The sequence below is a fragment of the Cajanus cajan genome, chromosome 4 (assembly GCF_000230855.2).
Source record: "Cajanus cajan strain Asha chromosome 4, NIPB_CcT2T_4, whole genome shotgun sequence".
Taxonomy (NCBI): Eukaryota; Viridiplantae; Streptophyta; class Magnoliopsida; order Fabales; family Fabaceae; genus Cajanus; species Cajanus cajan.
In genome coordinates, this window is record NC_138520.1 from 63,354,077 (window position 1) to 63,367,079 (window position 13,003).

At 31.3% G+C, this 13,003-nt stretch overlaps 1 protein-coding gene across 1 annotated transcript; it reads left to right on the forward strand.

Annotated features, from left to right (window-relative positions):
• The first annotated feature begins 5,912 nt into the window (after positions 1 to 5,912).
• Positions 5,913 to 10,921, forward strand: LOC109815066 (mitochondrial uncoupling protein 1). The gene is made up of 9 exons (XM_020379655.3): positions 5,913 to 6,161; positions 7,509 to 7,727; positions 7,831 to 7,909; positions 8,091 to 8,224; positions 8,320 to 8,418; positions 8,506 to 8,610; positions 8,909 to 8,983; positions 9,516 to 9,602; positions 10,534 to 10,921. The coding sequence occupies exons 1-9, from the start codon at positions 6,078 to 6,080 to the stop codon at positions 10,567 to 10,569; spliced, it is 918 nt and encodes a 305-aa protein (XP_020235244.1). The 5' UTR covers positions 5,913 to 6,077; the 3' UTR covers positions 10,570 to 10,921.
• Positions 10,922 to 13,003: the final 2,082 nt, after the last annotated feature.

Sequence of the window (13,003 nt, forward strand, 5' to 3'; positions counted from 1 at the left end):
GCCTTTAGTATTTTTATTTTATTTGATGCAAGTTGATGACACAATAATATATTTGATATGCAAAATACAGGTACTACAATCTTGATATCAAAACAAAACAATTATGACAGGAAATAGCGAGGCATATCATCTGAAAGACAAAATAGTGAGGGAAAAAAGAGCAAATAGCTAGGAAAATATAGCGAAGGAATAGCGAGACAATTGCTAGGAAAATATTGCGAGGGAATAGCGAGACAATTGCTAGGGAAATATTGTGAGGGAATAGCAAGACAATTGCTAGGGAAATATTGCGAGGGAATAGCGAGATAATTGCTAGGGAAGTATTGCGAGGGAATAGCGAGATAATTCCTAGGGAAATATTGCGAGGGACTAGAACGAGAGAATTGCTAGGGAAATATTGCGAGGGAATAGCGAGATAATTGCTAGGGAAATATTGCGAGGGAATAGCGAGAGAATTGCTAGGGAAATATTGCGAGGGAATAGTGTTGAGATTTCCGTTGAAGTACTTTTTATTATAATTATAGATTAGGTTACTTCCCTCAACGGACTCAAACACGGCAAGTGTACCGGCCGTACAAGTAGTAAAAATATCGTATCCACAGGGATTAGAAGGTAAACTAAGCATTCATTGGCTACTTGTGACTTGAGAACAATCCCAATAAATATGAATATGAATTTAAGAACAAAACTACTGGAATTGTTAAAACACAAATAAATGAATTAGAAATGAAATGGGGTGAGAAATGGTAAAATGGACACTTGAAGTTGTGGGGGTTTGATTTCACCAAACAAACACTAGTGAATCCTATGTCTCTTGTTACATTCATTGTTCAATCAACCATAAATTTACTCAGACCTAATTCCTTAGAGAAAGAGCCTAGGTGCAAAATATTGAATATCAATCCCTTGAGTACTCAATACCTCCACCCGCATTACCGGTTAGGGTTTTAAGACTACTAATGGGTCAAGCCCTATCCCTAGGTACAATTCCCACTAGGCATATGTTCAGAACTAGTTTCAAGGATATTTCCCAATACTCAATGAAACCTTAAATCATGCAAGGGGTGATCAAGCCAAAGCAAGCATTAAGCATGGAATCATACACAACAAAGAATGAAACAAAACATATATATATCATTAACACAAAAGGATTACAATAAAGTTTGTTGGTTACATCAAAACCCCAATACAAGGGATAGAATCTCTCAAAACAAAGAGGGGAAAAATAAAATAGAGATGGAAGAGGAAAGGAAGAACCGAAGGAATGATCCACCATGGCCGTTCCCAAGCTCTGGGAATCCCTTCCACAGCTCCTGGAGGCGCCCCTGAGTGAATGAGGGAGAAAACCCTCAAAATTTGCCTTTTATACGCATTTGGGGAGACAGATTAGGTTTTACGCGCTCAGCGCGTTAAGCTGCGCGCTCAGCGCGGGTGCTTTCCCTGATGCTCCAATTGCTCTCGGCCTCGAGCGCGCTCGGCGCGTTTTACTTGCGCGCTCAGCGTGAAGCTCCAAAGGCTGAGAGTTCTCTCTGTTTTGTGCCCGCTCGGCGCGTGTTCTGGCGCGCTCAGCGCGGTAGCCTTCTCTGCTCCTTAATTCTTTGAGTTTCCACTCCAATGGCCTTTTTATCCTCAATTCTCTACTTGAATACCTGCATATACAAAAGAAACCAAAATGAGAACAATTAAAATGCAATGATACAAAGAATGGAAGAATTTGATCATTAAATCTTGTATAAAAACAAGTATAATTTAGGCTCATCAAATAGCGAGATAATTGCTAGGGAAATATTGCGATGGAATAGCGAGACAATTGCTAGGGAAATATTGCGAGGGAATAGAGAAGGGTCTGCGAGGGATATTCAGCGAGGGAATTGCAAGGCCTTAGCTAAGAAATGTAGCAAGGGAATAGAGAGGGGTTTGTGAGGGAACATTAGCGAGGGATTAGCTTCAAATTAGATAGGGATATTTTGCGACCCCTTAGCGAGGGAATAACGGGGAAGCTTGATCGCAAATTAGCGAGCAAATAGTAAGCATCCTTAATATAATTAGCGAGGACCTTAGCGAGGGATTGGCGACAGATTTTGCGAGGGATTGGCGACGGATTAAATTCCTCGCTAATTAGCTACCTGTATTTAGCGAGAGAATGGTCTCTTGCAATTTCATCACTATTCCATCGCAAAACTGATTAGCGAGAGATTAGAGAGGAAATAGCGAGGGAATAGTCCCTCGCTAATATGTAATTTTCTTGTAGTGATATAATTATGTATAATTTTAATGTCGATTTTAAATGAGATTTAATAACATATTTTATGTGTCATTATAATATATACTAATATATATTGTATTTATTATGTGGATAAAAGTAATTTTTAATGACATGTATAATATTATTATAGAGTGGTTGTGAACTAATCTAAAGTTCCAAGGGTAAGCCATCAATTATTTGATGTTTTGAATGATAAGCGCATGCCAATGGAACCTCTCTTGACTGTCACAGTAAATCTTAGATGTGAGTAAAATTCGAGACACAAATAATAAAGGGGACCTCATCCGCCATGCTGCAGCCTAAAAAGTAAAGTGATTAAGCCAAACTTCATTTGAATCTCACAACAGACCCCAACACCAATTGGGCTAGGTTGACTAAGAGAGCTACCATCCACTTGTGTTCAGACTCACATTCACATACCACCAAATGTGACTTTGAACACCAAATAACGTTATTTTATATTTTTGAGAATTTTCTTAAGCATAAAAGAGACTCCACTCCACCTATACACCAAGTTGCAAAGTTTGTGAATGAAGCAGGTACACGTCAATGTTTTTATAATCAAATTGCTCAACAAATCGGTAAAGCACTAGTATAATATTTATTAGTTTAGTATAATATTTATTAGTTTAATCGTAATTGAATAATTGTAATTAAACGAGTATAATAAAATAATAATGATATTAAATAATACATAAAATGATATTACATAAATATAATATCATAATTTTATAATACTAAAAATTAAAATAAATATATTTTTAATTAAAGTCACGTAAAATTCTAAATACAATATTTGAGTTTAAATTTTAATAAACATAATAATGTATACTTATAATAACAAGAGTAGGAAAAATGTCGAATTAATATAATATAATATAAAATATAATCATATAAAAAATTATATATTAATATAAATGACAAATTATATCTTTACAAAAAAAATATAATTTATATCTTTACAAGAAAATTATGAAAATAATAGATAAATAAATGATTCTAGCTAATTTGTAATTTTATTAAATATATTTTCTATTTATCATAAAATATTTTAAGTAAATTTAAAAATAAAAAAATATTGAAGAGTACCAATTCAATCCGGTTCTGTATATTGGTTTTGGACCCGTTCATCAATTAAAAAATATACTGGAATTTTCTGAGTTAACAGACAGGTGATCACGTTGTTCTGGATCAAATTAACTAGTCGAATGTGAGTTGGATCGAGTTTTGACAACTATGGTAGACATTAATTGTCTTTTCAAAACATGGACATGCGTTACTACTCAGTACTAACTGTCTCAGTCTCAGTGGCCAGTGCTTCCTTGCAAGTGGTCCATGTGGATGCCATGTTCTTTAATCTTTGTTCTGCGCCTCTAATCGCACCATGCATGCATTTTCTCTCGTTGGAGCATTTGCATGGCTAATAATAGGCTTCACGTAAAAGCCCATAGTTAATGTCCCTCTTTTTGGGAGCAAACATCTAGTGCTACCAGTATCTAATGCTTGTACGTTTAAGCGAATATTTTGGATCTCATGCTCTCATCATGGGAATCATATGTTAAGGGAATCATTTTGGTTCCTAAATAAATACTAGTGGACAATGCTTAACCACATTTCTAAGATTAGGGTAAGTGCTAAGTGGCGGACTTTGCAATCAAGGTATGTAGTTTGTTTATAGGATTATATTATTGGTGTTAATTATTTATCGAATTTATTAAAATTTGACATTAATTTTAAATTATTAAATGAGATTATAATGTATGCATAAATTAATTTCAATCATAATTTGCATTAGAATATGTGTGTTATGAAACGAATGAATTTTATATAGTTGCCAAAAAAGACTAAAGAAATTAAAATATTCATGGGCTTGAATGAAAACTCTCCTTGTATTAGCAGTGAAACTAGAAAGCCTCACATACACGTTTGTCATGAGTTTAATGATTACATTTTTACCATGTGAAATTGGTTAACTTGAATTTCTATTTTACTCTTCTGAAACTAGAAAGCCTCATTATTTACACGTTTTTATCGAACACCCGATGATGAATGAGAAAGAATAAACAAACTCTTGAGAGTTAGAACGTGTCTTGCGTGCGATCCTCGTTCTCTGAATTTAGAGAGTCAAACACTCAAGCGCTTATAACTTAATCCCTATCTCAATTTAGACATGTAGATTTGTATACGCAAATACAGGGAATTAGAATCTGATTCAAACATGAGTGTATCCTTATCCATCTCTATGTCTAAAATAAGTTCAAGAAATCATCAAAGGATCATCTTGCCATTCAATTATTATGATCATGCTTAAAACATGGATGAAGGGTCAAATAATAATAATAAGATAGTTTTTAATATGGGTTTAGTTCAATGAACTCATGTACAGGTGTAATTTCTTCTGTTTTTTTTTATTTATTTTTATGAAGAGGGGAGGGGTTGTAAATTTTTTAAATGTAAACTCGAATGATGCTTGGGCTAACATTTAGTAAATTATAACCCCAAGTGGTTCAGTGGTAGGGGTTGATCCACGCTTATGTAAGGTCAGGAGTTCAAATCCTGCCTTGTGTATGCAGCCGCGTTAAATCTTGGGACCAGCTATCTCACTCTTTGAAGCTAGATACTTCGGGGACGAACCCAAAAACATTTAGTGAATTATAATCATGTCTCCCTTATATATGGCTTTAAAGTATATATTAAAAATTAATAGTTTTATTTGATAATATATCTGAATAATAATATTAAAAAATTATACTATCAATATATTTAATTAATTTTTTTTTAATTTATCCACTTCTCAATTGTTAATATATATATATATATATATATATATATATAGAGGATAGTTATAATAATATCAATATAACTTTTATTAAGTATTACATTACTCAATGATTTTATATTAAATATGAATTTTGTAAATCTAACCGTTGGATTGAAAGTTTATTTCACTTTATATGTTTAAACCAATTTTTTTTAAAATTAAACAATAACTTGAAGGTAATCAAAGTGTTTGTATTTTAATATATTTTAAAATAAATATATTATAATTATTTTGTTTTATAAAAATAAAATATCAAATTATCTTAGATTAATATAAAATTTTGTATATAATTTAATATTAAAGAACCCTCAATTTAATAGTTAAATCTACAAAATTCATATTTAATATAAAGATTCAATTATTTTATTATTTTTAAGTAACATGCATTGAATTTATTTTCTCTATTCCAAAATCATTGATGTTTAATATTAATACAAATATTTAATAAAAATAAAATATTGATTATTTAGTCTTAAATGCATTTATTTAATACATGATATAAATGTGATTTTTCGAAATAAATTGTAAATGATTTAATCTAATTATTATAAATGAGAGATTAAAGTAAACCGTAAGTGCAGTGTTTCTTGTACTGATCGATAAAAAAATTAATGAGAGTATTGTATATGTGGAAAAAAATTCAATAAAACTTAAAATTCGCATAACATCATTAATTTTATAATAATTATAAATAAATTAAAAAAAAAAAAAAAAAAAACTAAGAACATCATTTTTGTTGTTATTTTATTTATTTATTTATTTTTGTATTTAGAATGAAGTGGAGTAAAGTTTACCAGAGAATCACTTCACCTATTTAATGGTATATAAGAATTTCATCAGCCTTCTTGTCTTGAGTTTCATTGCCACTGTCCCCAACACCATTTTTTCTTTTCCTCTGAGGCCATTATTACTTCTTCTTCTTCTTCCTATTCTTTCTTCCATTCTCTCTCGTTAATTTGTCCGTATACATTTTTTGGGCTCTTGGAAGCAATGGTGGGTGGTGGCAATTCCAAATCCGACATCTCCTTCGCTGGCACATTCGCCAGCAGTGCTTTCGCTGCATGTTTCGCCGAGGTATAATATATGTCTCTGCTGTTACCGTAATATCTCTCTCTTCAATAATTCTTATCTGGGTATTCTTCATCTCAAACTTTTCTTATCTGGGTATTCTCTCTTTGCCGCGATCATGTGTTAAAGTCTCGTCTTTTTTGGGTGTTTGAGTTAGTGTCTAACGGATCCTACCTACACTGTTCACTGCAATGGACTTTGTTTAATACTTTCTTTTAAAAGTTCCAGGTGCTTTTGCTTATGTTGTGACAAATCAATCATGCATGTGATGAGCAACTGGGTGATTTTTTTTTTTTTTTTTTTTTTGTTGTTTAACTTGTCCATCATTGGTTTTGATGTCCTTTGCTTGATCAGAAATTCAATTGAATGTGGGGTGGTGTAGCTGTGTTTGTTGATCTTTAATCCAATATGATTTTCTTGTAGGTAAATAAGAGCTTAGTCAATTGCATGTTGCTATTGCTACTCTTGTATATTAGACAATGGTCACACATGAACGGTTTTTTAAGCTGATAAATATCTGATGATGAAAGGTCTTCGCTTTTCATACTTTGCTGTTTGCCTTTCAAGGTTCAACATGGATAATGCTATTTCTAAGGTTTTAAAAAATGGTCTGTGGCCGTGGTTTAGTCCACAACATCAAGGTGTTTGGACTCTCCACATCCGCAATTCACATCGACAGCATTTTGTCTTCAATTCTCACAATGCTAAGAACTTTGACTGCGACTGCAATTTAAAACCTTGATCATTCCATGGTTGATGATTTGTAGATCTTGGCATGGTTTTAAATTGCAGTTTCAATGCAATTCTTAACATTGCGGGGAATTGCGAGAAAATGTGGCTGATGCATCATGCAGCCACAATTGTGGTTGCAATGTAGTTGCGGTGAGTAAAAAAGTCTGTATGTTCTTACGGACCGTAATTAAAACCATGGATCTTGGAATGAAATGGATGGGACAAATTGGTTGACTTGAAAATCGTAATACTTGGTTTGGACCGGAAAATTCTCAAAGCATTCTTTGTGGCATTTCCAGGCTAACCCAGTAATCCATTCTTTCAAATAATATTTTGAGCTTTGGTAGCAGTGAAAAAATTACAATAGAATCAAATAATATTCCATAAATTATCCTATATGAAATAGATATAGATTTATTCCGAAATTTTCCTACCTTTGAGTTTTGGACTTTTGGTCCTGAGTTGCTCTATGTGAAGATTGGTATTGCTTGTTATATATTTACTATACTGCTTTTCATGTTGAGTTCACTTGTCAGATGTCATATGGCTTTTACAAGTACTTAGTAAGTTAGTTCTTGTTTACAACTATATATTTGAAATTATAGCTTGAATTTGATGTAGGTGTGTACTATTCCTTTGGACACTGCCAAAGTTAGGCTTCAGCTTCAAAAACAGGTTATAGTTGGTGATGCAGTGACCTTACCTAAATATAGGGGTTTGATGGGAACGGTTGCAACCATTGCCAGAGAAGAAGGTCTTGCAGCACTCTGGAAGGGGATTGTGCCAGGGCTACATCGTCAATGTTTGAATGGTGGTTTGAGAATTGCGTTATATGAGCCTGTGAGTTTGGAACTTTCTCTCAAAGAATGTTCCTTTATTTCAGTTCATTTATACTATTTGCTTATGTAATCTGATGGCCTGAGCGTCACGGGGTTTATAACAGGTTAAGAATTTCTATGTTGGAGCTGACCATGTTGGAGATGTTCCATTGTACAAGAAAATTCTTGCTGGATTTACAACTGGTAAAGCCCAATTCTGGACATTGTAGGGATGGTTTTTTCCCTATGCTAATATGTGAAATTGTTTCCTAATATTTGGAGTGTCAACTTCTCGCTAGCAGGAGCATATGTTAATTATTTATGTCTAAAATTCTTGATACACTATGAAAAACATTTGAGCCCCTCGAATTTGTGTTATCAACAGGTGCTATAGCAATTTCAGTGGCCAATCCAACTGATCTTGTGAAAGTCAGACTTCAAGCAGAAGGAAAATTACCTACCGGTGTGCCTAGGCGCTACTCTGGATCATTAAATGCTTATTCAACAATTGTGAGACAGGTATTTGCATATAACATGATTTTTGTCTATGGGAAGATGTATTCTGTCCTTTTCAGGTTATAATTCATTTTGTTCAACCTGCACCCTATACACAGGAAGGAGTTGGAGCGCTTTGGACTGGAATTGGTCCCAACATAGCAAGAAATGGTATCATTAACGCTGCTGAACTAGCCAGCTATGATCAAGTGAAACAGGTAATGTTAAAGACACGATACTGCATTTTGGAGGAGAAGTTTGCAATATTTCCTCTTTTATTTATATAACCCTTTTTTTTGTTGCAGACTATTTTGAAAATTCCAGGATTCACCGACAATGTTGTCACTCATCTTCTTGCTGGTCTAGGGGCAGGGTTTTTTGCAGTCTGTGTTGGCTCCCCTGTCGATGTGGTAACTTCCTGGTGTTTGCTTGTGAATATCCATAGTTGATTTGGAATTTATTGCTGTATCAACATTTTATACATAGTGTGTTCATATTCTACAATTTTCTTCAAGTGTTTAGACTTTTTTTTTCAACTATGATAAACTGATAACCCCAGGGATAATTAGAGAGTGGTTGAATTAGTAAATACATTTAATGTTTAATAATAAGAAGAATTTTTTTGTTGACATTCAATGAGCTTAATTATTCAGTGCTCTTACCATTCCCCTAATTTATTGTGCTATCTTCCTTTTGTTGTATATTCAGGTTAAGTCGAGAATGATGGGAGATTCTAGTTACAAAAGCACCCTTGATTGTTTCGTCAAGACATTAAAAAATGATGTATGGTTGTTTTCCACTATTATTATTTTTCTCTCTTCCCGATTTTTCTTTAATCATAAATCTTAACTTTATGTGGATATAGTTGCTGTGGTTTTATAATAAAATGCATCACAAAATTTTAACATATCTAGTTGTAACTTGTAAGTGGTTGTTGAATGGTGTTATATCAAGTATAATCCACAAGCATAACGGACTGAACAAAGTCCCTTATAAATTTATAGTTTTGATGACATCATTATACTTCTCATCTTTCACCCTTACTTATATGCCAAAACATAATTAATCAGTTTCACTGTTGTACTTGTGCTGCATGATATGCTTTTCCTTTGAGGAATGAAAAGGGGGTAGGGGGCACTGAAGGCCTTAACCAAGAAAGTTCTTTCAATTTCATTATTGTTGAATGTGTCAATATAGGTTTCACATAGCTTGTCTCTCTGTCTATTCTATATAAACTTCGTTAGAAGAGGAAGTATTAGTTGTCATTAGGTATCATTTTCGCATCTAATTGGTTATGGAATTTAATGTTTTGCAGGGACCTTTTGCCTTTTATAAGGGGTTCATACCAAATTTTGGACGGTTAGGATCTTGGAATGTGATAATGTTCTTGACTCTAGAACAGGTACAAGTTGAATAATTTGTGATAGCTTTCCATTTTACCTTTACATTTTATCACCTCCTATCTCAAGGAATTCTAGTTTATTTTCATGGCATAATCGTCTGTTGCGGTAGAGGTTAGAAAACCAAAACTTTGCAAAAAGTAATTTTTTGTATTTAATATCAAGATTGATAAAGGTTTGGAAAGCATCTTGCCAAACTATTTTCTGCTTCTCAAACATAAAACCCTTCTCCAAACTCACTTCTCAACCTTTTCTAAGGTCATATTTGGCTTCATATGTATCAAACCTCACACTTTCCTTGTCCTTTCCTCTAACTTCCATTATGTGTTAAATTTGACTTAGGCTTAGACATACATGTTATTTATGTTGTTAACAATGTTGCATATATTATAATGGTTAAGCATTAATCTGAAATATGCCACGATTATGTACTATACATACTACCTAGGTTTCATTTTGGAAAAAAAAGTTACATACTCCCAATATTAGGGAAATATAGTTAGTTGTATTTAACTGAGTTATCCTCTGATTACATTAACGATACTTTGACAAGGATAAAGATTAAAAATATAATTATTGTCTTTCATATTTTTAAACTGGTAGATAAAATGAAATATTGGATTTGTGATATTATGTTACAATTGGGGTAAATTTTTAGCATATGTTTTGATTTCTGAAAAAAAAAAAAGTTTTTCTAAATTTAATTTAAAACAGACATATTAAATCAAATTGTTATTGTGGATAAACTCGAGCACCATGATACGTGACTATGTAAGTGTGGATTGACTCTGTTCCTACAAATACCCTCACAAGTGCCATCTTGCTTTAATCTGTTAAATTAGGCCTGTGATTTTATCTCATTTGTATCTTTTGTTTCTCGTGTAACCTGTTAAATTGGGCCTGTGTTTTTGTATGTTTTGTTTCTCGTGACAGGCTAAAAAGTTCGTCAAAAGCTTAGAATCAGCTTGAGCTCAAACAGTTATCAGTAGAATTTTTTTAGGAGACTCTGCCCCCAACTGCAATGGAAATTCTCGAGAAAATAAAGCTTCTCTTCATTGTGTTAGTTGAAATGTATCAAAACATTTATTTTTTTTGAGGAAAAATGTAGTAATAATGAGAATAGCTTTGTGATCTCTCTGTAACTCGGATAAAATTTTATTATTAGTTGGGCTTGGGCATGGGGACTCCCTTTAAATTTGATGCGGTCCAAGCCCAACAGGTAGTGAAGCTGGAAAAAAATGTGTTAGAACATTTCAAGGAAGAAAAACATGTGTTAGAATAGATGACTTATTCAATTGGGTGAATAGAATACTTCTTGAAATCATTTTACCCTTTGGATTCTTTAAAACATTTTTCCAAAATTCACAATCTTCAATATGTTAAGTTATTGATCATAACATGAAAAGCAACACTTAGAAGATCTATTCTTTAAAGTTTCTCTTCAATGCATTTTTAATGACAAGAATAATGTGCAAGAATTTTTAAAAGTTCAAGGAAGAAAGAAACAACACTAAGATTTTTATACCGGTTACTGCCAACTTTAGAGAGCTGCATCCATCTTTAAGTTTAACAATTGATAAATCTATCGAGTTTTCTCCTCTAGAATCATAAAAATTCTTTACAAAAAATTTATTCAACCTGAAAAAAAAAAAAAAAAGAGAAATCCTTTCCCTAAATATTATCACTGTAGATACTAATTAATTTTACACCCATTAATAAATTTATCAATAAGGGCATTGCTTAAGTAAATAAATAATAAATCTATTTATACAATTTATATATTTTATAAGAATATTATAGATTATATATATATATATGTTCATTATTTTAAATAACATATATAAAAGTACGTACTTAATAATAAAGTCATGTTTCTTGACTCCATTCTGCCTTATCATTATTGAGGTCTCCATCTTTCAGGTGTTAGTTGACAAAGGATGAACTGGGTACTTAGTCAACTTGTCCAGAGACATTAAAGCCAAGACTTCAAATTTATCAGTAGGACACAACACATTATTCAATAATTACAAAACCACATAAAAATAATCATTGATGTAACTAGAGTTCTAACCCCTAGTTACATCAATGATTAAGCTAAACTAAGCATATCTATGCTAATATATACTTCTACTACCAATATACCAAACTCTAATGCATCACAAAGAAAACTACAAACCGAATGCAATAACTCATTTTTTATTCTACTATACACCCATTTTGTCTAACTCAAAATTTATGCCATAAAAACTTGACCTGTTATATATCTCCCAACTTGCACCAACAACAATTCATACATCAAGAGAAATTTTTTTTTTTTCTACAAAGTTGGAGAAAAAATCGAACGACAACAAAAATATACAAACACATAAATCCAATTCTTTTACATGAAACAAAATCAAATAAAAAAGTATTTCCTGCGAGTGAAGTTGAGTAAATTATTTGCCTTCTATAATTTTAGGGACTCTAGGAATAAGAATGGGAAGGGGAAGAAATAAGAGAGGGAAGAGTGGCAATTACTACAGTACCCTCAAAAGTCGAAGAAGAAAATAATTAATAAATAAAAAATAAAAAATTATTAAAATTACAATATAAAAATTCAAAATTTAAAGTGAAAAGACAAAAATATACTTAAAAAATTATTAAAATTAAACTATTTAAAGATATAATAATATTATTACAAATAAAATAATTAAATAATTTAAAAGAGAAAAGAATAAAATATTATAAATATTATTTAAATAAATTATTAAAAATATAAAATATAAAATAAAATTATAATTACAATTATACCGGTACCCTCTCAAATAATATGGGTACCATAAAATTTCTGAAAAAAGTATTTAAGAATTATCATGTATGTTAAATTAATTAAAATTGTATTTGATTTTTAAATCTCAATATTGCAATATATCTCAATTGTAAAAATAATTTATTTTTAATATTAATTTTTGTTATTTAAAAATTTAAAGGTAAAATCATAATATATATATATATATATATATATATATATATATATATATATATATCAAATCAAATTATCACCTTTATATATAATAGATTAAGATATGAATTATAGTTTATAAAAGATTGAGTTAAAGTACGTTAGGTATTATCTTTATAGAGAAAATGTTTCATTAAATTAATTTATAATATTTTTCTCTTCCAAGATATAATAACTTGTTTGATCAATGTGTACAATAAAAAAAATTTATTAAAAAACATTGTTTCAAAATATAAACACTTTTAATAACAAGAGAGTTTCTGGGAAGCTAATTTTTTTTTTTACAATTGTGTTTGTGCTTTTATTCTCTCAACAAGCAACCATATATAGATACTTTAGTATTAAAGTGCAACTAGAGTTAAATAAAAACAATAACATGTAAATGACATCAAAAGAGACACG

Coding starts and splice junctions, on each gene's coding strand:
- LOC109815066 (XM_020379655.3), top strand. CDS start 6,078: ATGGTGGGTGGTGGCAATTCCAAATCCGACATCTCCTTCGCTGGCACA. Junction 7,728..7,830: donor GAATTGCGTTATATGAGCCT/GTGAGTTTGGAA, acceptor GGTTTATAACAG/GTTAAGAATTTCTATGTTGG. Junction 8,419..8,505: donor GCTATGATCAAGTGAAACAG/GTAATGTTAAAG, acceptor TTTTTGTTGCAG/ACTATTTTGAAAATTCCAGG.